This window comes from Schistocerca gregaria, chromosome 2 (assembly GCF_023897955.1).
Source record: "Schistocerca gregaria isolate iqSchGreg1 chromosome 2, iqSchGreg1.2, whole genome shotgun sequence".
NCBI classification, from domain to species: Eukaryota; Metazoa; Arthropoda; class Insecta; order Orthoptera; family Acrididae; genus Schistocerca; species Schistocerca gregaria.
The window spans coordinates 962,605,643-962,630,449 of NC_064921.1; the positions used below are offsets into that span (position 1 = coordinate 962,605,643).

The 24,807-nt window shown below is 43.4% G+C and overlaps 1 protein-coding gene across 1 annotated transcript in view; it reads left to right on the top strand.

Moving 5' to 3' along the window:
- Positions 1 to 24,807, top strand: part of LOC126335447 (G-protein coupled receptor Mth-like) — a 682,281-nt gene that overhangs the window by 225,419 nt on the left and 432,055 nt on the right. Inside the window, exon 3 of the mRNA XM_049998739.1 lies at positions 11,589 to 11,787. Coding sequence (XP_049854696.1) covers positions 11,589 to 11,787 — 199 coding nt within the window. The remainder of the gene's footprint in view (positions 1 to 11,588; positions 11,788 to 24,807) is intronic.

A 24,807-nucleotide genomic window follows, 5' to 3' on the forward strand; every position in this document is an offset into this window, starting at 1 on the left:
CGGTTTAAAAATGGCCGAACCAACGTTCATGATGAAGGGAAGAGTGGACGCCCGAGTATTGTGACTGACGATCTTGCCGCTGAAGTTGATGAAACGATTCGTGAAAACTGTCGCTTCACAATAACGGAGCTTTCGCTTTCTTTTCCACAAGTTTCACGTACTTTGTTGTTTGAAATTGTCACTCAAAATCTAGGCTACCACAAATTTGGTGCACGACAGGTGCTCAAAATGGTTACAGAGCACCATTAGAACAGCGAATGGGGGCAACGTTGACATTTTTGGAGGCCTACCGCAAACATGGCGATTCATTACTATGATCGAATTGTAACCGGTGACAAGACTTGGGTGAAACACGTCAATTGCGAGACAAAATTACAGTCCATGGAGTGAGGGCACACAAGGCCCCGAAAAACTAAGAAAATGTTTGCAAACCTTGTCTGCAAGGGAGTTGAAGGCGACAGTGTTTCGGAATAGGTAAGGTGTGCTTCTTATTGATTTTCTCGAACGTGGAGCAACCATAAATTCTGCCCGGTACTGTCAAACTTCGCACAGCCTTAGAAAAGCAGTTCAGAACAAACACCGAGGAAAGCTGACGTCCAAAATTTTGTTTCTGCACGATAATGCCCTATCTCACACGGCAAACCGCACTAAAGAACTCGTTAATTCATTCAAATGCGAAATTTTCCCTCATCCGCCCTACAGCCCCGATCTTGCACCAAACGACTTCCACTTGTTTCCCAAGATGAAGAACTGGCTTGCAACGCAGCACTTTGATGACGACGCGGAACTCCAGGCAGGCGTGACTCACTGGCTGAAGTTTCAGGAAGCAGAATTTTACGACGAATATCTTTCAAAGCTTGTCCACCGCTATGAAAAGTGCCTCGATGTGTTTGGTGACTACATGGAAAAGTACACTTCTGGCAATTAAAATTGCTACGCCAAGAAGAAATGAAGATGATAAATGTGTATTCATTGGGTAAATATATTATACTAGAACTGATATGTGATAACATTTTCAAACAATTTGGGTGCATAGATCCTGAGAAATCAGTACCCAGAAAAACCTCCTCTGGCCGTAATAACGGCCTTGATACGCCTGGGCATTGAGTCAAACAGAGCTTGGATGGCGTGTACAGGTACAGCTGCCCATGCAGCTTCAACACGATACCACAGTTCATCAAGAACAGTGACTGGTGTATTGTGACGAGCCAGGTGCTCGGCCAACATTGACCAGACGTTTTCAATTGGTGAGAGATCTGGAGAATGTGCTGGCCAGGGCAGCGGTCGAACATGTTCTGTATCCAGAAAGCACAGTACAGGACCTGCAACATGCGGTCGTGCATTATCCAGCTGAAATGTAGAGTTTCGCAGGGATCGAATGAAGGATAGAGCCACGGGTCGTAACACATCTGAAATGTAACGTCCACTGTCCAAAGTGCTGTCAATGCGAACAAGAGGCGACCGAGACCTGTAGCCAATGGCACCCCATACCATTACGCCGGGTGATACGCCAGTATGGCGATGACGCATAACCGCTTCCAATGTGCGTTCACCGCGATGTCGCCAAACAGGGATGCGTGCATCATGATGCTGTAAACAGAACCTGGATTCATCCGAAAAAATGACGTTTTGCCATTCGTGCACCCAGGTTCGTTACTGAGTACACCATCGCAGGCGCTCCTGAAGCTAATCATGTGCATATCACATCATCTTCTTCGTGGCGGTTAAATTTCGCGTCTGTAGCACGTCATCGTCGTGGTGTAGCAATTTTAATGGCCAGTAGTGTAGTATGTCAGTCGCTCTTTCAGATGTATATAATAAAATGTATTTCTCGTACTTAGTTTTTTTAATGCCAAATCGTTCCCTACTTTCAGAATAGCCCTCCTATAGTAACGTATTAACAACTCGGTGGTAATGAATGAAAGTGCGGGAGTATGATTCCAGAGGCCTCCCTGTCACGCATAGGAAGCTGGACGCCAGATGGCCTGAGACCAGCGTGACTGTAGCACCAAATGCGGCTGGCTCCGCAAGACGAGGCAGTTCAAGGAACAGGAAAAAGTGTGTGACAACCAGCGAGCAGTTACTGTGCACTGTGCTAATGTTCTTCATTACAACATGGTAAAGAGACAGCAACTGGATGGCTTCAGACGACAAAGAATAATGGACAAACTGGAAGGACGAAGCTCGAAGAGTGTAGACCAGGTGTTTGGTATTGTTCGCAGCACTGTTTCATGTGCACGATGACAGTTCTCAGCCACAGGCAATGCTGGGCGAAGGGAATGAGGTGACCAGTGACGGTCAGCTGCGGCAGCAGATGACCGCTACATTGAGCAAAAGGCAACAAAGGATCCACGTTAAATAGCGGGTGCAATTGCAGCCACATTTAACTGGACTGCAAGGTGCGCAGTTTCACGCTCGGCAACAGCTGGGAGACTGCACTGGCGTGCTCTCTTTACACGACGACCAGTACGTTACGTTCCGTTGACACTCGGAAAAAGGCAGTTCAGTTTTTTACGATAGTGCCAGGCCTGGAACAAGGAGGAGTGGGTAGCGTGCGCTTATCGGATTAGAGAACATATAATTCCTCGTATGGCGGGAGGTGAGAACTCGTAATACACCCAGGAACACTGTCTAACGTGATCGGGTGGTCCAGGTGTTATGGTGTGGGAAGGCATAATGATGCATACGCATAGTGACCTCTGATTCTTTGTAAACGGTACTATCACGGGTGTACGTTATTGTGACACAGTACTCCTTCCCTATGTGCGTCTTTTCAGGTGTTCATTCACCTCTGACTTTATTTATGTGGATGACAATGCGTGACCACTACGAAGGAGGATCTCTTGGGACGATATTCGCTGAATGGACTTAAGTCCCTCCGACTTAAATCCTGAGTAGCACGTGTGGAATAAGTGGGGGAGACTTATTGCAGAACGTCCACATGCACCAAAGACCATCCAGTAGTTGTAAAGTGCACTGGTCAGCTTGCAGGAACTTCTTACCCATCTTGTGGCCAACATCGCAACACGTTTCAGAGCGTGCACTGCCGTCCGTGGTGATCACACACCCTATTAAAAACCATGTTTCGTCTTTCGTAATGTCCGGGAGACCATTATAAATCGAGGTGATTTCAATGTAATTATTTACTTTGATCAAAAGTATCACTTCATTTCATTGAGGATTTCCTTCATTTACCTTCATATTATACTGTACACGTTCTTCCCATGTATGGTCCAAGTTTCGTAGAGCTATGTCATTTGGCAATCACGCATCATGCGAATGTTGCTTTCGCCTTAAGTTTTGCACACCAGTGTATTACTACGGTACATTGTCTTCCAGTCACTGTACAGTTGATTGCGGAGTGTATAAACAGGTGTATAAGCTTTGTATGTAATATGAAGAATAATAAATTTGAAAATTGATTCAGATTATAGGCAGCGCCAAATTCACTCACACATTGTGTAACACAAATCAGGCGTTTTTTTATGCTCATCTACATCTGTATTCCACAAGTTACCTTATCGTATGTGACGGAAGCTACCTCTGATGCTACAGTCTGCTCTCCCCTTCTCTGATCCAGTCGCGAATGGCGCGTGGGAAGAATAACTGCCGGTATGCCTTCGTGTTAGCTGTAGTTATTCTGATTTTCTTGTTGCGATAATTACGCGAGACATACGTGGGAGGAAGTAATTTGGTGCCCGACACTTGTCGCAACGTAAGCTCTCGGAAACATCAACAGTCAATCTCTCCGTGCTGCACAAGACCTGCCTTGTAGCCTCTGACACAAGACTTCGCTGAGCATTTCCCTAACAATCTCTCTCTGACTAAACAGTCCCATAACGAAACGCGCCCCTCTTCGTTGGATCTTCTCTATATCTTCTAGTAACTGAATCTGTTAAGGACCCCGGTCTCATGAGCAATAATCAAGATTCGGTCGAACGAGTGCTTTATAAGCCACTTCTTTACAAGGTGAACTACATTTCCTTCCCTTGAATCTGTCTATCATTTGTTTTTCCTACAATCTACTTTGTGTGGTTGTTACAATTCAGGTCGCTCCGGATTGTTACTGCTAGGTATTTTACAGCAGTTACTACACAGACGGGAAAAATTGCACCACCAAAAAAATAATTACTGTAAAGTAATGAAATTTTGGGAATCTGTCCTACATCCCTTCTTGAAAACGGGCATGACTTACGCTTTATTCCACTTCCTACGTACCCTTTCGTCGTCCTAGCGATTTACGACAAACTACTGCTAGGAGGGGAGCAATTCTTCAGCATAATTTCTGTAGAATCTTACTGGTATCTCATCTGATCCAGAAGCCTTTTCTCTATGTTGCTTTTCTATTCAGCGATCATGTGACATCTCAATATCCGCCAGTTCGGTGTTCGTACGGTGATGAAAGGTACGCTGTTCCACGGTGAAACAGTTTTGGAAGTCCGAAGTCAGTATTCCGGCCTTCTCTCTGTCATCTTCCGTTTCGATGTCAGTATTGTCTCTAAGTGACTGAATACATGGTTTCGATCAGTGTATTACTTTTGCATAAAACCGAATCTTCTAAGGATTTTTGATCAGACCGGTTGGCAAAATTTTACTTTCAGCTTCATAAAACGCTTCTCTAATTGTCCACGTTTCGCTTGTTCAGCTTTTGTTTCTCGGCTAGGTTTTGACATTGCTTAAACCAGTGATGAAGGTCTCATTCAGCAACTTTCTAACGCAGCTATTAAACCACTTTGGGTCATTCCCATAGCTTAAAAGCTTGCTCCGAACCTACTCTCTGGTGCTCCAGATCTTGAGTCTCAGAACTGACTATTTGACGTTGACTACTCAGACATTCTTACTAAACAAAAATAGACTAGTGAGCAAAACTTAAGCATGCATATTAAGAACCATTTTGCACCGTTTGTGATGTCCAGGGTACCAACAGGAATCATAGTTACTTTAGTGTAAACATTGTCTTTGAATGAAAGTGTCATTTCTATTCGTCTCATTGCGTCTTTATTTCACTTACCTTCTGTACCATATCTTTCTATGTAAGGTCCAAGTTTCATCGAGATATGTTACTTGGCAGTGATACATCACGCGAAAGTTACTTTTGTTGTTAAATTTTGAATACCAGTGTGTTTTTCTGTTTTTCTTAACATCCCTTGTAATACCTGTAGGCATTAACGCTGTGACAGCTTTATGTTCAGTGATGCCCTCTATTACGCTAACTAGTTCAGGTCAGTTTGTTGCTATGAGGTCTAAGACTATATCTTCGCGAGATCTCTAGCTACATGCTAGAAGTAATTTTCGGATAAGACATTGAGAATAATGCCACACGAATATCGGCGTCTCTGGCATCAGTTTTGCTCGCATGACTCTCCAATTTTGTATCTGGCAAACTGAGACCTCCTCCTATCACAATGAAGTGATGAGCTAACATATTCACTATGTATTGCAAGTTCTCTCTGAAACGATCTGCCACTACAGCTACTGAACCATGTGCTCAAGAAAAACATCCGATTACTATCTTTGACCCTCTTTTGATGCTTAACTTCGCCCATATAATTTCACATTAGGAATCCGCAATAACACCACTAGATACGATGGTTCTTCAAAGAAGGAAGTTGACCGTGTTGTCCTACGCTAACAGCAGTCGCCAATTGTCTGGGTTTCCTGCAGACACATTTCTGCTGCGGTACATATGACAGGTGCATCACAGTGTGGGAGCGAAAGGGCATGGCAACTTACAAAGATAGAGTGCGTGGAATATTATGGTTCTTGTGGGCGACATGTCTAAACTCCACACAGATTCCTCTTGAAATTCTTGCGCTATATAGACCAAATGCAGTGTCGCGTCCAGACATAGTGACGGGGTGGCAACATTTTGACAAATTTTGCACAGACGTGGGCGATGCTGGTCGGGAAGGGAAGCCATAGACACCGACCACAAACGACAATGTCCAAGTAACCGAGGAAATGATTCGCAGCTAACTGAGATTTTTCGATGAAGAGGACGTTCACACAGCGGTTCCCGAAAGACGCCGTGACCATGGAGCGGATTTCTAACGTCAATTAACTGAACGATTGATAGACCGTTCCGAACACTGTTTACAAAGACTTAGTGACTATGCTAAAAAGCAGTGTCACTTTGAAGTGTAGTACAGGATTCAATAAAAGTTACATGGCCTGCCATAATGGTTCCATTGGAAGGGCACGCCCAACTTCCTTCCCCATCCTTCCCTAATACGATGAGGCAGTAGACCTCGTTGTTTGGTCTCTTCCACCAAATCAACCCAACCCTGCCATAATGATGTGTAACTTACTTTTTGAAGCCCCTCATATTATCGAATTATTTACTGTAATAAATATGTTGCCAAAATTGTTGTTTATCCTACCCTTGCGATGTATATTCCAATCTGTATTTCGAATTTCGTTGCTAATCATTCCGGATGCAACCAACTCTCCGTCCCTAGTACTTCTTAGGGATTATTGACCGTAATAGCGGTACCAATTCTAGGACCTTCCCATCGATGCTCCTGCAGTTTACTAATATCATGCTAACCTTTTCTTTTTCCGATATACGAGACAGACCTTCTCTGAGAGCAACGTAGCTGGTCTTCGATTTCGGCAGATGATTCATCACTGATCCAAAGGAGTGCCTCCTCTAACCTAAAACAACTCGAACATGTACAGCAGTTGTACTCCGCTTCCTTTGAGTGGTGCACGTCTGATATACTGAAGGAGTCTTCACAATTCTCCGCCCTATAGCGCAAGTCGAGCATTTCGTATTCAGTATCGTCGTAGAATCATCTGAGCCTTTTGTTTTGACCTCCCGCGGTGTTTCAGACCAAAAGACTGCGAAGGACTGTGGGTTCGATGACTTGAGCTCACACCCCATGGGCAATGGTAGCCTCAGAGGTTCCTCCACATCTCGGGTAAGATCTCCTGAAAAATAAACCGAATGCAGACTGGCCTTCTTTGCTAACCTGCCTGCTAAAATGAGTCCCTCCTAACGTTGGAGCTCCCAATGACTAGCGTCTACGCCCTCTGCACTTGTCCTAACTTGGCCCAGCAGTTGAGGCATCCATTTCTGGCTCAGGTGAGTTATCAACAATGCGTAGCATCTCGTACCTGTTGCTAAGGCATAAGGGAGCAGCCGTGCGATCAGTTCCCACTTCCGCATTCCACCCAGAGATATGTGAACCCACCACTGTCCGCTACTCACTCTCTAGTGAAATCAGAACGTTCAAATGTTGCGTATCTGAAGGCTCATTGGCAGTGGTGTGCCCTAGGGCTTTGAACAGCACCAAAGCGGTGGCAGCTCCCGTCACTGCTGCCCCATCATAGTTGCAGTTTAGAGCAGTAACCTGACGCCTGTCGACCGTGGCCAACGAATCTTCCAGCTGTTTCCAGACTGTGACTTATTCTCCTTGTGTCCGCACACAGCAAGCATAGACCCTATCGATTTCTCACTGTATGAAATAAACTGTATAAAATCACAAAAAATACCAACAAAGCAGTCGGCAATAATGATTTCAAGTTGCCTGCGTATTTTAACAGTTGGTTACAAACAATGAAATACTCATAAAACGTACTCATCTTCGTTTTACTATTTTATTCAGTCGTTGTATACCACATGATGTTTTCCTGCAAATGTTCATAAGGTTCTTTAGTGTTCACCACCCATTCATAAATAAATCACTATTTCCGCTGCAAACATTTTATTTTAGGTTCTTGATTTTGTCCATCATGTAAGAACAACACAATATTGCCATCCTCAGATAGTTACAGAGTTACACTGGCTACAGTGAACCTCCACCTAGAAACTGCACTTGTCTTAATTCCAAAATTCAGCTGACTCATCGCATAAGCTCAAGGTGGGACGTCACAAATGGTACTGCATAACATTTGTAAGTCTAACAGCACTACAATTTCTTGATATAAATGTTTCACAGTGGTTAGTATCCTATTAGCATGGTCTATTTTAGCAGTTAGCAGTTATTCATATACGAGTAATTACCCATTGCTGCGCTCACATACCAGTATTTTTGTTATGATGAGTGATGGTGAGTAAGCAAGCTGTTGTATGTGAAATAATGTCAGCTCCCCTCACGCGTCTGCCTGTTCAGGTAAACGCAAGTCGTGGTGTGCTCCCTGCCGTCTTTCACTTAACTGTCTGAATGCATGGTGCAACGACACATGCAGAATCACTGCCGTTTGGCACGTGCGGAAGGCGTTGGCAGGACTGTGCATTTACGCATTGTGTAATTGGAGTGCCTGTACGTTATATAGTGCGCATATTATGCAACAAATTTAATGATTTTTAAGGTGATTTATGTTCACTCATGTAAAGAAAGATATTTCATTCACTACTTCACCCTTTTAGGGAACGACTTTTCATTATTATTTTTCATTTTTTTACTTTCTAAAATATCGTATGATCTTCTTCAGGGTTCAAGGTAACGCTATACTAAATTCGATCGAAATCGGTTTACCAGTTTAGTCATGAAAACGTAACAGTCATAAGTATAGAAGTATGGATTAAACACGTTGATAGTAGGAGCTTTGGATTCGTTAAGTTGAATCGTGTTACTTAGACTTTATCAACCAATGAAAGTATTTTCACAAATATAATCGAGTTCAAAAGTCAAAGGGTAAATAGCAGTTACAAAGAGCAAACATTCTACTAATTCGCTTATTATACCGCACAGTTTCTAAGGTAGTCTACGTTCTTCCTCAGAATACAAGTTATCTCCGTACCAAATTTCATCAAAATCTGTTCAGCAGTTTAGTCGTATGTAACAGGCAAACACACTTGCGCTTTTCATCAATATGGATTCTTATTCATAAAGGTAAGTAAAAGCAAAATACACTACTTCGACTTCATAGGGCTTGACATTGTCAAGAATGTGGAACAACGATCTTATTTGTCTAGATACGGAATTTATAAAACGACATTATCGGTCTCAATTGCGCTATTAATCATCTTCAGGTCATAAAATATTGTTACAGAGTGTAACATGTGGCATGTTGTACATGGAAGTGCCGAGTCATAAAATCACTATTACACACCGTAACAATATTTATAATTTGAAGATGATTGCTAGCACAATCGAACCGGTAATATATAACCTCTCGAATTTTGACTTTAGTTGTCCAGGTGCCAAAACTTCTGCATGCAAAACGTACAAAAACAATAGTTGTAATTTCATTTTATAGCAAATTTTCGAAGTACGGCATTCTGAAAACTGTGTTAAATAAACAATGAAGTGCTAAGATTTGAACAATACATGTCTTCAGATGCAAAATATCAAACATATGGTAGTGTACAAGAAGAAAATGACAGATACAATCAGGTTGAAATGGTATAATAATTAATTGCAGAAAATGTTATCTCCATTGTAAAAAGTATGTGTAAAGTATTATGATCGTTTCTTATATGAAAAAACTGTTCATATATCAGTTATTGTTAAAATATTGAACGTTAATTATTATTTTAAAACAATCTGAGAGTTACGTGAATAGCCTGTATGTCAATAAATGACAGTAGCAAAATGACATACGCGAGTGAAACGTGTCGCAGCACTAAGAAATTCCAGCAAAAGGCCGTCAGCAGAAATGACAATGTGACATTAAACATGTATTACGAAATCAAATATTTTCAAGGAGAGTGCGCTACAGCGCATATATATTTAAAAGAGTTCATATTACAGCCTTGAGCTGACACTAAAATAATTTACTTATAGAACCACATTTAGTCATCTGACTATCATCAGTTTCATAAAGTATTCACAACAGTGTGGTATGAAGGTGTTCACAACATTAACGCCGATTATAGCTTTATAGTGAATGAGTACACTTCCGAACACAGTATTAATAGACTGACGACGTAATTTGTGTTGCGATATGAGAAAAGTGTATTATTAACGGATTTATAGCTTGACATAAGGGTTTTTTATTTCGATTAACATGATGGTAGTAGAAGGAAAAACCACTCCAAGTTGGAAAACATTATTTTTTATTCATTCGATGACTAGTTTCGGGCCCAGACCCGTTTTAAATCATCATAACAAAGTCGAAAATGCCGTTTTTGAAGACGACAAAACTGTGCAGTAAATACATTACCGGCCATTAAAATTGCTACACCACGAAGATGACATGCTACAGACGCGAAATTTAACCGACAGGAAGAACATGCTGTGATATGTAAATGATTAGCTTTCCTGAGCATTCACACAAGGTTGGCGCCGGTGGCGACACCTACAACGTGCTAACATGAGGAAAGTTTCCAACTGATTTCTCATACACAAACAGCAGTTGACCAGCGTTGCCTGGTGAATTGTTGTTGTGATGCCTCGTGTAAGGAGGAGAAATGCGTACTATCACGTTTCCGTCTTTGATAAAGGTCCGATTGTAGCCTATCGCGATTCCGGTTTATCGTATCGCGACATTGCTGCTCGCGTTGGAGATCCAATGACTGTTAGCGGAATATGGAAACGGTGGGTTCAGGAGGGTAATACGGAACTCCGTGTTGGATCCTAACGGCCTCGTATCACTAGTAGTAAAGATGACACGCATCTTATCCACATGGCTGTAACGGATCGTGCAGCCACGTCTCGATTCCTGAGTCAACAGATGGAGACGTATGCAAGACAAAAATCATCGGCACGAATAGTTCGACTACGTTTGCAGCAGCATGGACTATCAGCTCGGAGACCACGGCTGCAGTTACCCTTGACGCTTCATCACAGACAGGAGCGCCTGCGATGGTGTTCTCAACGACGAACCTGGTTACACGAATGGCAAAACGTCATTTTTTCGGATGAATCCAGGTTATGTTTACAGCATCATGATGGTCGCATCCATGTTTGGCGACATCGCGGTGAACACACTTTGGAAGCGTGTATTCGGCATCGCCATACTGGCGTATCACCCGACGTGATGGTATGGGGTGCCATTGGTTACACGTTTTGGTCACCTCTTGTTCGCACTGACGGCACTTTGAACAGTGGACGTTACATTTCAGATGTGTTACGACCCGTGGCTCTACCCTTCATTCTATGCCTGCGAAACCCTACATTTCAGCAGGATAATGCCCGACCGCAAGTTGCAGGTCCTGTACGGGCCTTTCTCGATACAGAAAATGTTCGACTGCTGCCCTGACCAGCACATTCTCCAGATCTCTCACCAATTGAAAACGTCTGGTCAATGTTGGCCGAGCAACTGGCTCGTCACAATACGCCAGTCACTACTCTTGACGAACTGTGGTATCGCGTTGAAGTTGCATGGGAAGCTGTACATGTTCACGCCATCCAAGCTCTGTTTGACTCAATGTCCAGGCGTATCGAGACTGTTATTACGGCCAGAGGTGGTTGTTTCTCAGGATCTATGCACCCAAATTGCGTGAAAATGTAATCACATGATATTTCTAGTATGATATATTGGTCCAATGAATATCATCTGCATTTCTTCTTGGTGCAGCAATTTTAATGACCAGTAGTGTATTTTACCAGTAGCTCAAGGCGGTAGTTGACATTTTTAATGTATTCCGGACTGTGTATGTTTGACACGGCTCAGCGGCCAGTCTGACCGTCGTGTTGCAGCTGGAGTCCGCTGGCCTGGTGCTGTCGGTGGCGTGCCTGGGCTTCACGCTGGCCGTGTACGCGTGCCTGCCCACGCTGCAGAACCTGCACGGCCGCACGCTCATGTGCCACATTGCCGCGCTGCTCGCCGCCTACATCGGGCTAGCCGTCCTTAAGATCTTCACCGGCAGCCTGCGCAACGTGCCCTGCACCGTCACCGGTGAGTCCCGACACCGCTTCAGTCCGGAACCCCGCGCCCTCTACGGTCGCAGGTTCCAATCCTGCCTCGGGCATGGGTGTGTGTGATGTCCTTACGTTAGTTAGGCTTAAGTAGTTCTAAGTTCTACAGGACTGATGACCTCAGATGTTAAGTACCATAGCGCTCAGAGCCTGTGACGGTACGTCACATAAATATTGACATTTTTATCGTTGTAAACGTTCGATATCCATTTCGCTCGGTTACCGTATGGCAGAAAATTAGCTGTTGCGCTGTCGTTTGTCCAATTTCAACTACAAACAAATGGTTCAAATGGCTCTGAGCACTATGGGACTCAACTTCTGAGGTCATAAGTCCCCTAGAACTTAGAACTACTTAAACCTAACCATCCTAAGGACATCAAACACATCCATGCCCGAGGCAGGATTCGAACCTGCGACCGTAGCGGTCTCGCGGTTCCAGACTGCAGCGGCTAGAACCGCACGGCTACTCCGGCCGGCTTCTAACTACAGTTGCATGCTTCACAATGTAGGGTCGCCTGCCAACAAAGAGGATACTTTTACGCATGTTGGTTATAATCTTCGAATGTGAGTAAATTTTAATGTATTTGACTGGATAAGGCCTGCTTGTATAGCGTAATTGACAACTCGGTAGCTTGCGAGACTGGGTGGTTGAGGCAGACGAGGATCAAATCCACAGGCGGTATTAACGACTGTGGCTTGTGCACTGGCCACTGAACGTCGTTTTTAGACGGTTTCTCATACTCGTTTGAGCCAATGATGGGCTAGTCCCCAATTTCCGCCTCTTAAAATGCAATACACAACCCATTAAGATGCGATCACACACAAAAAGAACACAGTTTACACTGAAACTTCCTGGCAGATTAAAACTGTGTGCCGGACCAAGACTCGAACTCGGGACCTTTGTCTTTTCGCAGGCAAGTGCTCTACCATCTGAGCTACCCAAGCACGACTAACGCCCCGTCCTCACAGCTTTAGTTCTGCCCAGTACCTCGTCTCCTACCTTCCACACTTTATCAGCGCACACTCCGCTGCAGAGCGAAAATCTCATTCTGGAAACATCCCCCAGGCTGTGGCTAAGCCATGTCTCCGCAAAATCCTTTCTCTCAGGGGTGCTAGTTCTGCAAGGTTCGCAGGAGAGCTTCTGTAAAGTTTGGAAGGTAGGAGACGAGGTACTGGCGGAAGTAAAGCTGTGAGGACAGGGCGTGAGTCGTGCTTGGGTAGCTCAGCTGGTGTCCGCCTCCGTAGCGTAGCGGTAACGTTACCGCCTACCACGCAGGGGGCCCGGTTTCGATTCCCGGCAGGGGACTGGGTGTTGTGTGTCCATAGTCATAATTTAGCACGGCACGGTAGCTCAGCGTGTTTGGTCAGAGGGTTAGCAGCCCTCTGTAATAAAATAAAAAACTGAGCTAATCGATCAACAACGAACTTGAACAGATGTCTTACGACGTTCGCCCCGAGCAGATGTAACGAACACGAGCGAACAAAATTAGATTAAAAAAAAAGAAAGAAAGTTGGTAGAGCACTTGCCTGGGAAAGGCGAAGGTCCCGAGTTCGAATCTCGGTCCGGCACACAATTTTAATCTGCCAGGAAGTTTCATATCAGCGCACACTCCGCTGCAGAGTGAAAATCTCATTCTAGTGAACAATATTGTTAAGGATGAACCAAAAATTATTTGTATTTTATGAAAATAATTAGTGTAAAATATACAGTTAATGTTCTTTAAACAACTGATACGCAGCGATAATTTAAAAGTAGCATTGTAACCTCTCCACAAAATAAAATAATATGAATAATACTCTCATTTAGCGTAACTACCCAGCAGTGAAAATATAATACAATGTGACAAACCTATAACCTTTCAATAATTGACAATTTACCCTGGTAAATTTTGTACGTCAGCAATGCTGCGTCATGGCCCTGATACATCATTCTGAATAAACTGAAAAATCTTACCTTAATTAGATCGCCGGATAACGCGTATATATCTGCTCCTATAAGAAATTTTCCTGGCGCAGCTAAGTGCAATGCTGGCCGATAGATTTCTCTTATAAAAAAGGAAGGAACTGACTTTTCCTTTCAATAATCGGGATTGCCAACGATTGAAGATATTAGTGAATTCTTCAGATAAATGTCAAAAGTTACTTTTTATGAGAAAGATTATTATTAACAGATTTTTTAAAAACATTTACATGGGACTTGATGTAACAATACTATATATGCGCGAGGCTGCTTTTACCTTATCCTACAACGCTCAGGCTCCGCCATCGCTGCACACGACCGGCCCAACCAACACGATACACCAGACCAGACTGCTCGCTAGCAACAACTTACTGCTACTGCTACACAGTTCCTACTGCAGTCAATACTACTCTTTGGTCTCAGATTCTTTTCTAGCTTACATATCGCAGGCAGCGCGTGAGCAATACATCGAAATTACATCAGCTCGAGTGCGCTAGCAACAAGTTCTCTAATTATGGACCTCTTACAGCATCTTTATTTAGAACATGTCTATGAAAATAAAAAAGGATTGTAAAGAGACGCGATTGCACGGCCGAGGAGGAAGGACGTACTTTACGGTAACACACTGTTTTCTTTCGCGATACGGAAGGCAGCCATTGAACGGCTACACATATTTTATGTAAGTTATTTGGTATTGTGCTAAAAATAAACTAATTATTGTTACCACAAAATGAATTTCTTTGTAATAGTTGTCACTCAAATGGTAGCACGGGCTAATTATTTTTAATAAGCATTTTTTCAGTAATATGAGTTGCGGGAAGCTCATCTTCCGATGCAGCCTCCGGTCGGCCATTACGCGAAAAAGTATTAATTTATTTAAGTGTTAACAGTAACTATAAATACGAGAGATTTCGTTGTAAGAACCTTTTTAAATTGCGACAGATAATTGACTCACGTTAAAGTTCATTTTTTAAATTATACATATTCCATGAGTTCAGTAAGTTTTTTTCTTGGCCGCTCAACAGCAACAATCGAAATTCGTTCGAGCCTCGCTTAGCTATCAATAAATAGAAATTAACAAAATTACATTCAATTCAGTTAACGGCAACTATATTTCAGTCATCATGTTCAAAATCCAAAGTTGGCACATGAATAACAGCGGCCCTTCAAGAACCCGTTTCGTATTTACTTATCCACTAAGTGAAAGTGATAAGAAAAGATAATATCCCTTACAAAAAGAACATGCTCTAACAAAAGAAAAATTCACGTGAATATATATATCAGGTAAATAGTATATATATATATATATATATATATATATATATATATATATATATATATATATATATTAATTTTTTTAACCATTTGAGCCTGACCCACTGCGCGGCTCAAGTGCGGATGAACTTTATACATCACTCGCCATTCAAATGGTTCAAATGGCTCCGAGCACTATGGGACTTAACATCTACGGTTATCAGTCCCCTAGAACTTAGAACTACTTAAACCTAACTAACCTAAGGACATCACACAACACCCAGCCATCACGAGGCAAAGAAAATCTCTGACCCCGCCGTAATCGAACCCGAGAACCTGGGCGCGGGAAGCGAGAACGCTACCGCACGACCACGAGCTGCGGGCTCACTCGCCATTAAACTGCAACACCGCGAAGGCCATTTTGCAACAACGTAACCTTGCACAAGATTTGGTACATAGGATATCAGAAACTGAGAGGCATTATAATTAACTTAGAGAGATCTGCTACAGTTGTACTAATTATTTATTCAAATCACGACCGGTTTCGGGATTTTAAAATCCCATCTTTGGGTGTACGAAGTTATTTATTGTATTTGACAACACATAACATGCGGTCGGGCCAGCCAGCGCAAGGGCTGAAATCACTGCGTGTTGGTGGAAACTCTCCGCCTCCTGGCAGCCACAGTACTTGGCGTTCCTACCTTGCAGTTGCCCGGTTTCAGTCAACATGCAGTGATTGAAGCTCTTTCACTGACTGGCCCGACCGCACATTATGTTTTACAAAATACAATAACTTCATACAATTGAAGATGGGATTTTAAAATCCTCAAACCGGTCGTTGTTTGAATAAATAATTAGTTCTAAATGATCAATAGAAAATCTAATATAAAGATGTGAAACAAATACTATCAAAGAGATACATTGGCTGGCCAGTATTTACCTCAGCTCAGTACAGCCGATAAATACACAAAACAGAACAGAAAATTTACGTATCCTAGCTTTCGGAAATTTGTTCCTTCGTCAGGGAGACGAGAGGGGAAAAAAGGGGAAGAAGGGAAAGTGGATTCAGTTACTCACAACCCAGGATATGAAGCAAAGAGGATGTAAGGCGCCCGGAAGTACGAATGGGTGGGGGGGGAGGGGGTACCTTTAAACTGACTTCTCGTTTCGTGACCGTGTGCCCTATCCACACAACGTACCTGGCAATCCCGCGGCGGTCGTACTGTTTCTGCTGCACACTGCTGTTGGCTTGCCTGAAATTATTTATCGAAATATGCAACCGAATAAGGGGAGCCACTCAACGTTAAAACACAACACTGTTCGACGTCTGGTATGAACAACTATACTCTTAGCCGCTTAAATGAAATTCGCAGGTTGCACTGTTTCCATTCTAATTCAGAAGTGTTATCCCAATTAATAGATGAGTAACAGTCCATAAAATATCATTTAGACGAGCGTACGCGTAACCGACAGAACGCGGGTGATTGTTGATGATGCGGAAGCCGAATGATCGTACGAAAGTTCTTACGCTCCTCACACATACAGATATCTGGTAATAGTCCTCCTTTGCACTAGTAACAGTATAACACTATTCGTAAAGCTAATTTTTCAGTTCTCAGTTCTCACTTGTACGAGCGTGCGCGTAACCGTCGCGGCGCGGTTGATTGTTGATAATGCGGAAACGCGCACTTCGTCTCCCGTGCTTGTCCGGCCACGTTTGAATTCATTAATCGATTTCGCGTAAACTTCATACAATACTGTTTTGATTGGTGTGGCGCTCCATCACTTCAAATGAAAAAGTTTGATAACAGCACGAGCCGCGGTTTTCTCCATTTTCAATCGTAGCCTAAACCCTGGTCAATTCAGACGCCTTTCAACAATGAATTGTATGCTGTACATTGTTCAAATTCTTTATACAGTCGTTGGAATATCAAGCTCATCAACCATGAAAGTGCAACAAAAATCTCCCATTCTTTCATGGAAATTTACCAAACTTATCACACCACCATCGTACATTCTAAAGCACTTATTGACAAATTAAATGCGTGTTCCGAGCCACAATTCCTTACCTTTTCATTTCGCATTTAGCATTCTTGCAATCTAGTACACAGCTGTAATGTTTCAATAGTGTGGAATCATACTGCTGTACCTTTATGACTGGGTAGCTATTACCCTAACGTAAACCTAAGGCAAAAATTATGTCCCTTTGACTGCGCTCTTATACCTCGACATCTTCGCCATTTCCAGCTTCCAAGGAGCCTCATCTATGTCATATGACTACTAGTTTCACTATCATTTCCATTATGAATCTATACTTCTGGCAATCTGCAACGCCAGGAAGGACAGTCAATACCGAAATTTTGCGTATTGTGCAAATACATGATTTAATTCATAGGAGAAGTGGGTGTACATACGCTCAGAAATTTAGGATACAGAGCTAAAGCTCTTGCAATAACATTAACACAGCTCGCCATCAAGTGAACGACAGATCATATAAGTCACTGCATTCTACTTCAACTCTTAGAGACAGAGTTCATCAACAGTAGTTGGTGGTATACCAGTTTCTTGGAAAACTGTTTTCAGTGGTAAGAGATCAGTAGAATGTGCTCTCGAGGGCAACACTCTAACACCGTTTGAATTGAGGTAGGTCGAGACAGCACTGCCATATGAAGGTCTGGCGTTATCTTGGTGAAAGGTAGTACCACGGAGATCTAGAAGATAGGGTCCAACCACCAACCATAACATGTCAGAAAAAAACTACTGTTGTCGAAATTATGCGAACCTGAGGTGATCGTGCTGGGTACCCTTCCACAGCATCATGCTAGGTGCCAGACTGACGACGGCGATTCCATTGTGGCAACGTTTGTTCTCCTCAGAGTCATCACACACAGATAAGTCCCTTGTGATAGTGTACAGAAAACTTGGACTCGTGTGAAAAGGTGACATGGTGCAACTCGTATGTCCAATGCTGTCATTGGGCGTGCCTCTGCCGACGGGTAGCTCCCTACTGACATGTCAGGTAGTCCTCGATCATCCAGAAGTCTTCGCACTGCATGAGTGAATACTTAACTTGCTGCAAAGAAGCCCATTTCCTGACTCAGGTCCGGTCCTCTCAGGTCCTAGTCCTGTGATGACACTGAGGTTGAGCATGGCGTGCAATATGACCTTTCCGAACACATCGACTTCATATTCGCATGACACTCGTGGGGCCATAGCCAAAGTGAACTGCAATACTGGGGAATGTAGCCGTAGTCTCGATAGGCAACTGACTATCCTGTTCCGACATGTAGCCATTCCTCCATACACGAGGCTTAACATAGTCTTCTGGTAAATAACCAACGTTAAGATACCATTTCTGCATGACAGACTTAACTGCAGTGGTGCTGAAATGCTAATTATTTGCATATGGTGCGTAGTAAACTGCATGTTAATTTGTGGTTTCTTGCATGTCTCATGCATGCCTCTTTCACGATGTTCCAATTTTACTGGGGAGCAGCGTACAATTGTAGAAATACAGTGTTGGACAAAATTATGGAAACAGTGCGAGAAATGCTTGCTTTTACATAAATATAGATGCTAACCAAAACCTCCAGGTTTCGTTGTTGTATTTCGCCATGAGCGGCACCTGTGCAATGTCAAGTCGTAGTCAGAACATTGTTATGTGTAGTTATGAGTGCATTGTCGGGGCTAAATGTATTCGAACGTGGACAAATTTGTGATGTTCGTATGGTTGGTGTTTCGGTAACCAAGAGAGCTGAAGTATTCGGAGTTTCAAGAGGCCATCGTATCGAAGGTTTATACAACATACAGGGAAAGCGTTAAGTCACAACGTGGGCGGAAGTATGTGGACTGAGTGATCGTGGCAGACCCTTGATTTAAGAGGATTATGACGAAAAATAAGTGGACTACAGCTGCAGAGGTCACTACAGAGCAGAATGTCGCACTCGTGAACCCTGTCAGCACCAAAATAACACGAAGGGGCTCCATTGCTGGAGAATTGCATGGAAAATTGGAATTCCAAAATACCTCATCAGTAATGCAAATGTTCTTTACAGCCGGCCGCCGTGGCCGAGCGGTTCTAGGTGCTTCAGTCCGTAATCGCGCTGCTGCTGCTACGGTCACAGGTTCGAATCCTGCCTCGGGCATGGATGTATGTGATGTCTTTAGGTTAGTTAGGTTAGTTTCTAAGTCTAGGGGACTGATGACCTCAGATGTTAAGTCCCATACTGCTTAGAGCCATTTGAACCATTTGTCTGTTAGAGGAATACGTGATGCTGAGGCCATAAAACCTTCGCAATGGAGCAATGGAAGAAAGTCATTTGGTAGGAGGAGTCTTGTTCCAAACTGGGCGAGTTTGCGTTCAAATGTGAAACATGGCGGAGGTTCGGTTATGATTTGGACAGTCATATCGTGGTATTCCATTGGCCCCATAATTACTCTGCAGGGTCGCATTATGTCTGAATTTTGGCTGATCCTGACCATCCCACTGTATAATGTTTGTTGACTAGAGGTGATGCTATGTTTCAAGGCGACAGGGCCCCTGCTCACAAAGCTCGCATCGCCCAGATCTTAATAGTATTGAGACTTTGTTGTCTACTTTGGAGAAACAGATCTGTTATCACAATACACCTCTGTCATCGCTACCTGCACTTACCACTACTTTGTGGGAGGAATGGTATAAGACTCCATTGAGAACCAAACTGGATCTGTATTTATATATTCCGAAGCTATTGGAAGCTACATTTTCTGTATCCACAAAGGCCCGTACAGGACCGGCATCATGCGGTCGTGCATTATCCTGCTGAAATGTAGAGTTTCGCAGGGATTGAATGAAGGGTAGAGCCACGGGTCGTAACACATCTGAAATGTAACGTCCACTGTTCAAAGTGCCGTCAATGCGAACAAGAAGTGACCAAGACGTGTAACCAATGGTACCGCATACCATCATGTCGGGTGATACGCCAGTATGGCGATGACGAATACACGCTTCCAATGGGGCCAGTAGTGTATTTGTTATTTCTACCTGATACTTACAACCATTACAAAAAAATCATAATACTACAAACAGGAAAACGAATAAAGGAAACGTACTTTACACCAATACCATATTATTATTAACCTCTTAATTATGCACGCAACTTCTAATACTACTGTTGTTAATGCAGACTCTACAAGGACAATCGGTACACCCCTGTTTTCTTCCATTTGTTCAGGAAAATCTAAACTTTAGAAGGAAGTTCCCGCTATTAGTTTCGCCCTTAAACTATACCGAGATGAGACGAAATGGTGGCATCCGCAGGGCTAACTATACTGACAGAAACAAATTGCAACACAAGAAGGAGTTGTGCGGCATGAACGTAAGTTGGTCGATGTGTTTCTACATCTGAAAGATGATGTCCATTCAAATTTCGCACCAGTCGCATAAGAATGACTCTAGTAGCAACATTATGAGGATGCATGTCAGGTTCGCTTCAAACGCACGCTGTAACGGTCGTGAGCATTAGTTACCTTTGAGTTGGATGTGTAGAGTTGATGTTAGTCAAGAATGCCTTTAAGGCGACAAAGACGCCGTTATCAACACCTCACAGATATCGAACAAGTTCGTGAAATAGGGCACGGGAAGCTAGATGCTCCTGCGGTATTGCAGGAAGTCTTGGCAGGAATGTGGCCACTGTACGTGATTGCTGGCAGCGATGTTCACGAGAATGTACGGTCGCAAGAAGACCGGGCTCCGGACGGTCATGTGGCACTACCGAGAGGGAAGACCATTGTGCTCGGCGTACGGCTTTGGCGTATCGTACCGTATCTGCAGCAGCAACCTGAGCAGCTGTTGACAGCACAGTGGTACAAGGAACTGTTACAGATCTCTTACTTCATGGACAGCTCCGAGCCATAAGCCTTTTATCGTGCGTTGCACTGACCCCAAACCACCACCATTTGCAACTTCAGTGGTGTCAAGCGAGAGGTCCTTGAAGGGCAGGGTGGACGTCTGTTGCGTGTTCTGATGAAATCTGGTTCTGACTTGGTGTCAGTATGGCTCTGTTCTGGTCAGAAAGATGCCAGTTGAGGACCTGCAACCAGTCTGAATGCATTGTAAACCCACTGGATCTACATCTGGAGTTATGGTTTCAATAGCGATTTCGTATGATAACACTTTCGTGGTTATCCCACGCCTCAAAACTGCCAATTCAACCTGTTGTGCTGCCATTCATGAACAGCATTCCAGGGGATGTCTTCCAACAGGATGACGCTCGCCCACATACCGATGTTTCAACTCAATATGCTCTACAGAGTGTCGACATGTTGCCTTGGTCTGCTCGATCACCAGATCTGTCTCCCATCGAGCACATATGGGACATCATCGGACGACAGCTTCGGCGTCATCCACAGACAGCATTAACCCTCCCTCCATCGACCGACCAAGTACAACAGGCGTGGAACTCCTGCAAACTGATATCCGGCACATGTACAACACAATGCATGCACATTTTCATGCTTGCCTTCAACATTCTGGCGGTTACATGGGTTATTAATATACCAGAATTTCAAATGTGCAATGATTTATCTCGCGCTAACATTAACCTGCCATCTTGCTGTGTTAATCACTTACATAAGGCAAACTTAATTTCACTACTCTACTTTAATTACTTTCTGGTGATGCAGTTTTTTTCCGTATGTGTGTACTGATTGCGTGTAAAATTTTTGAGATGCAACAGCCACATGCAAGAAAAGTCGACCGCCTGCAATCCGTGTGATCTAAGAATGTTGGAAAGTGATGGGAAGATGTGCTCCACAGCCCAGGTTCTGCTTGTGCGCTTGCTCAGATGTAGCAGTCTGAAAATCTGCGTCAAAGCGGAAGAGTTTTGTGCCACATTGCAGGAGGACATGATTCACTGATAACAGATACTATGGAAAATCTGCACGCACATACATACCCCGCAAACACTGTGAAGGCGTGGCAGAGGGTACTTCCCACTGTGTCACGCGTTAGCGTTTTGTCCCGATCCATTCGCGTGTGAAGCACGGAAAGATTGACTGCTTGAATGTCTCTGTGTGCATGGCGATTAGTCTAACCTTGTCTTAACGGTCCTTACGGGGTCGATACGCAAGAGCATCAGGTATGTTGCTGGACTCCTCATTTTTCGTAGGGCAGTTAGCGCATATCTTTAGGCCCGTTGCACACTTACGCGGATGGTCCGAGCTCCGCGTTACGCGCGCGGTTGGTAGTCACAGATTCGAATGGGGCACCACACAGTTGCGGGGACCGTCCGCAAGCGGCGCAGCCGTCCGCGTCAGTGGACTACACAGAAACAAGTAGGTGCGTGCACAGCCCTGCGGATACCGCGCGCGCAGTAGAAGCAGTGTACCTCATTTCAGCCGTAGCATTCGACTAGCGTGGTAAATATGGGTGTGATTTAACAAGTTTCCAGAACGCCTTGTGAAATCGATACAGACATGTTAATTGCCGAAGTTGAAGGAAGGCCTCACATATGGGATCCATCGCATGGCAACTACAAGAACCGTGAAATGCGATTGAAGGCGTGGCTAGACGTCTGTGCAAACATAATACTAGGCCTTGAAGGTCTGAACGAGGCAGATCAGAAAAAGTGTGGTAAGTAGATGCATATTTTCCTTGTGTTTTTATTGCAGTTCTACACAAAATACAATGATATACAATTATAGTGATTTCCCTAAATCATTTCAGGCAAATGACGGGATGGTTCCTTTGAAAGGGCACGGCCGATTTCCTTCCCAATCCTTCCCTAACCCGAGCTTCTGCTATGTCTCTAATGACCTCGTTGTCGACGGGACGTTAAACACTAAACACCACCACCACCATATACAATTATAGAATTATAGACATTTACAAGTTCAGTTTATGCACAGTTCAAACATTGAGTCTATAGAAAAACTGTACACAACCGCAAATGTCTGTCATTGACATAAGTGGCTTGTGTTCAGTGAATTTTTGATTCCTGCCAGGGCAAAATATTCCGCAAATTTATCTCGTATAGTATTACCCGATTTACTGACAGGTGTAGATTCTGCCACATCTTCGAAGCCGGTAACATACAGGGTATCTTCAAAGTTGTATCCATCTCTTACCCGAACAAAAGTATGCAAAATTTAGCACGTTTTGACAATAGATACTGCTAGATCAAGATTGACATTCAGGGGCCGGTGAAAAGCCCTCCATTTGTGACTGAATATTTCGAAAGTACATTCAATAAACCTTCGGGCTCGGGTAAGTCGGTAATTAAAAATCTTATTTTTGTGAGTCATGTTTTTTCGTTCATACGGCCTTAACACATGTTGTGTTAATGCGAAACCTTCGTCTGCCACTAGAACATATGGCAGTGGAGAGTCATGTGTACCTGGTAGTGGCTTTGGTGGGGGTAACGCTAATTTTCCATTTTCCTCCAAAAGACGCTGTTTTTAAAAATATTTGAATCACGGTTCCTTCCGTATCGTCCGACATCAATGAACGTGAAACAATAGTTAGTGTCACAGATGGCCATAAGAATAATGGAGAAATAATTCTTGTAATTGAAGAAAAGTGATCTACTTTTGATAGGTTTTACTAGACGAATGTGTTTTCCGTCCACGGCTCCGATGCAATGAGGAAAATTGGCGACATTTCGGAAACCATGGCTAATTTCGTTCCATTTGTCAGTTGAGGGCTCAGGCATGTATTCTTCTCTTAACGTAGTCCAAATAGTGGAGCTCACTTGCCTTGTAATCTGTCCAATTGTTGATGCATCCATTAAATAAGAGTAATGCAGATCTGTAAATGTGTTTCCGCGTCCAAGATACCTGTAACGTGTAAAGCATATATTTGATACTAATGTACATTCACAGAGGAAAGTAGACTTAATTCTAGGTATTAAGTCGGCTACGCTGACATAAACCCTTAGATGGTTCCCTTCTTAAAATAATATATGTACGCGTCCTCAGTAATAAAAGACTTATCGGCCTTGTTATTTCAGTTGACAAGGTCCAGACGAGATGGAAAACTGCACGGGATGCCTATTTTAAAAGCCCCACTAGAATAAATCAAACGGGGTCCGGATCAGCAGCGACTAAGAGACCAAAATACATCTACCATGAGCAGTTACACTTTCTTGACCGTCTCCGAGATGCAACAACAGAGTGTAACTTTGACTCAGTATCGGTCGTGCAAGATAATCTGTATAACAACAATGCACTCGCAGAATACAGTCGAGACGAACCCTCTGAAGAACAAACCGATGATGTCCGACTGAATGTCTACACCGAAAAACAATCCTTCAGGAGGAAGAGGCCTATCAAGAACACAACATTTGAAGATAATTTACTTACATTATTAAAAGATGGTAAGGAAATGGAGGAAGACGACGACCGAGCATTCTTGGTTTCGCTGTTGCCCTCTGTGAAGACATTAAATGTTGATCAGAAACTATTATTTCGTACTCAGGTACTTCAACTGCTTATGTCGATTAAGCAAACAAATCAGGCTAATTTAAACATACACCTCCCAGCTCCCATCAGCTCTTTCCACTATCCACCGACCTCTTTTACCTAGGCCCCACCTTCAATATCCCAACAGCATCCTAACCAATCAATGCAGGAGGATCCGTCCGTACAGACACAAGTTGCGACTCCCCAGCCCTCTCCAGCCCAATCAATGTCATCATCATCTTGGGAGATATTATAAAAATTATTGGAGTTCAGTAGTAATGCAATACAAATGTAAAACTGTCTATTGCCAAACGAATGTAATACATAGCTGTAGCAAAGCTTTGAATG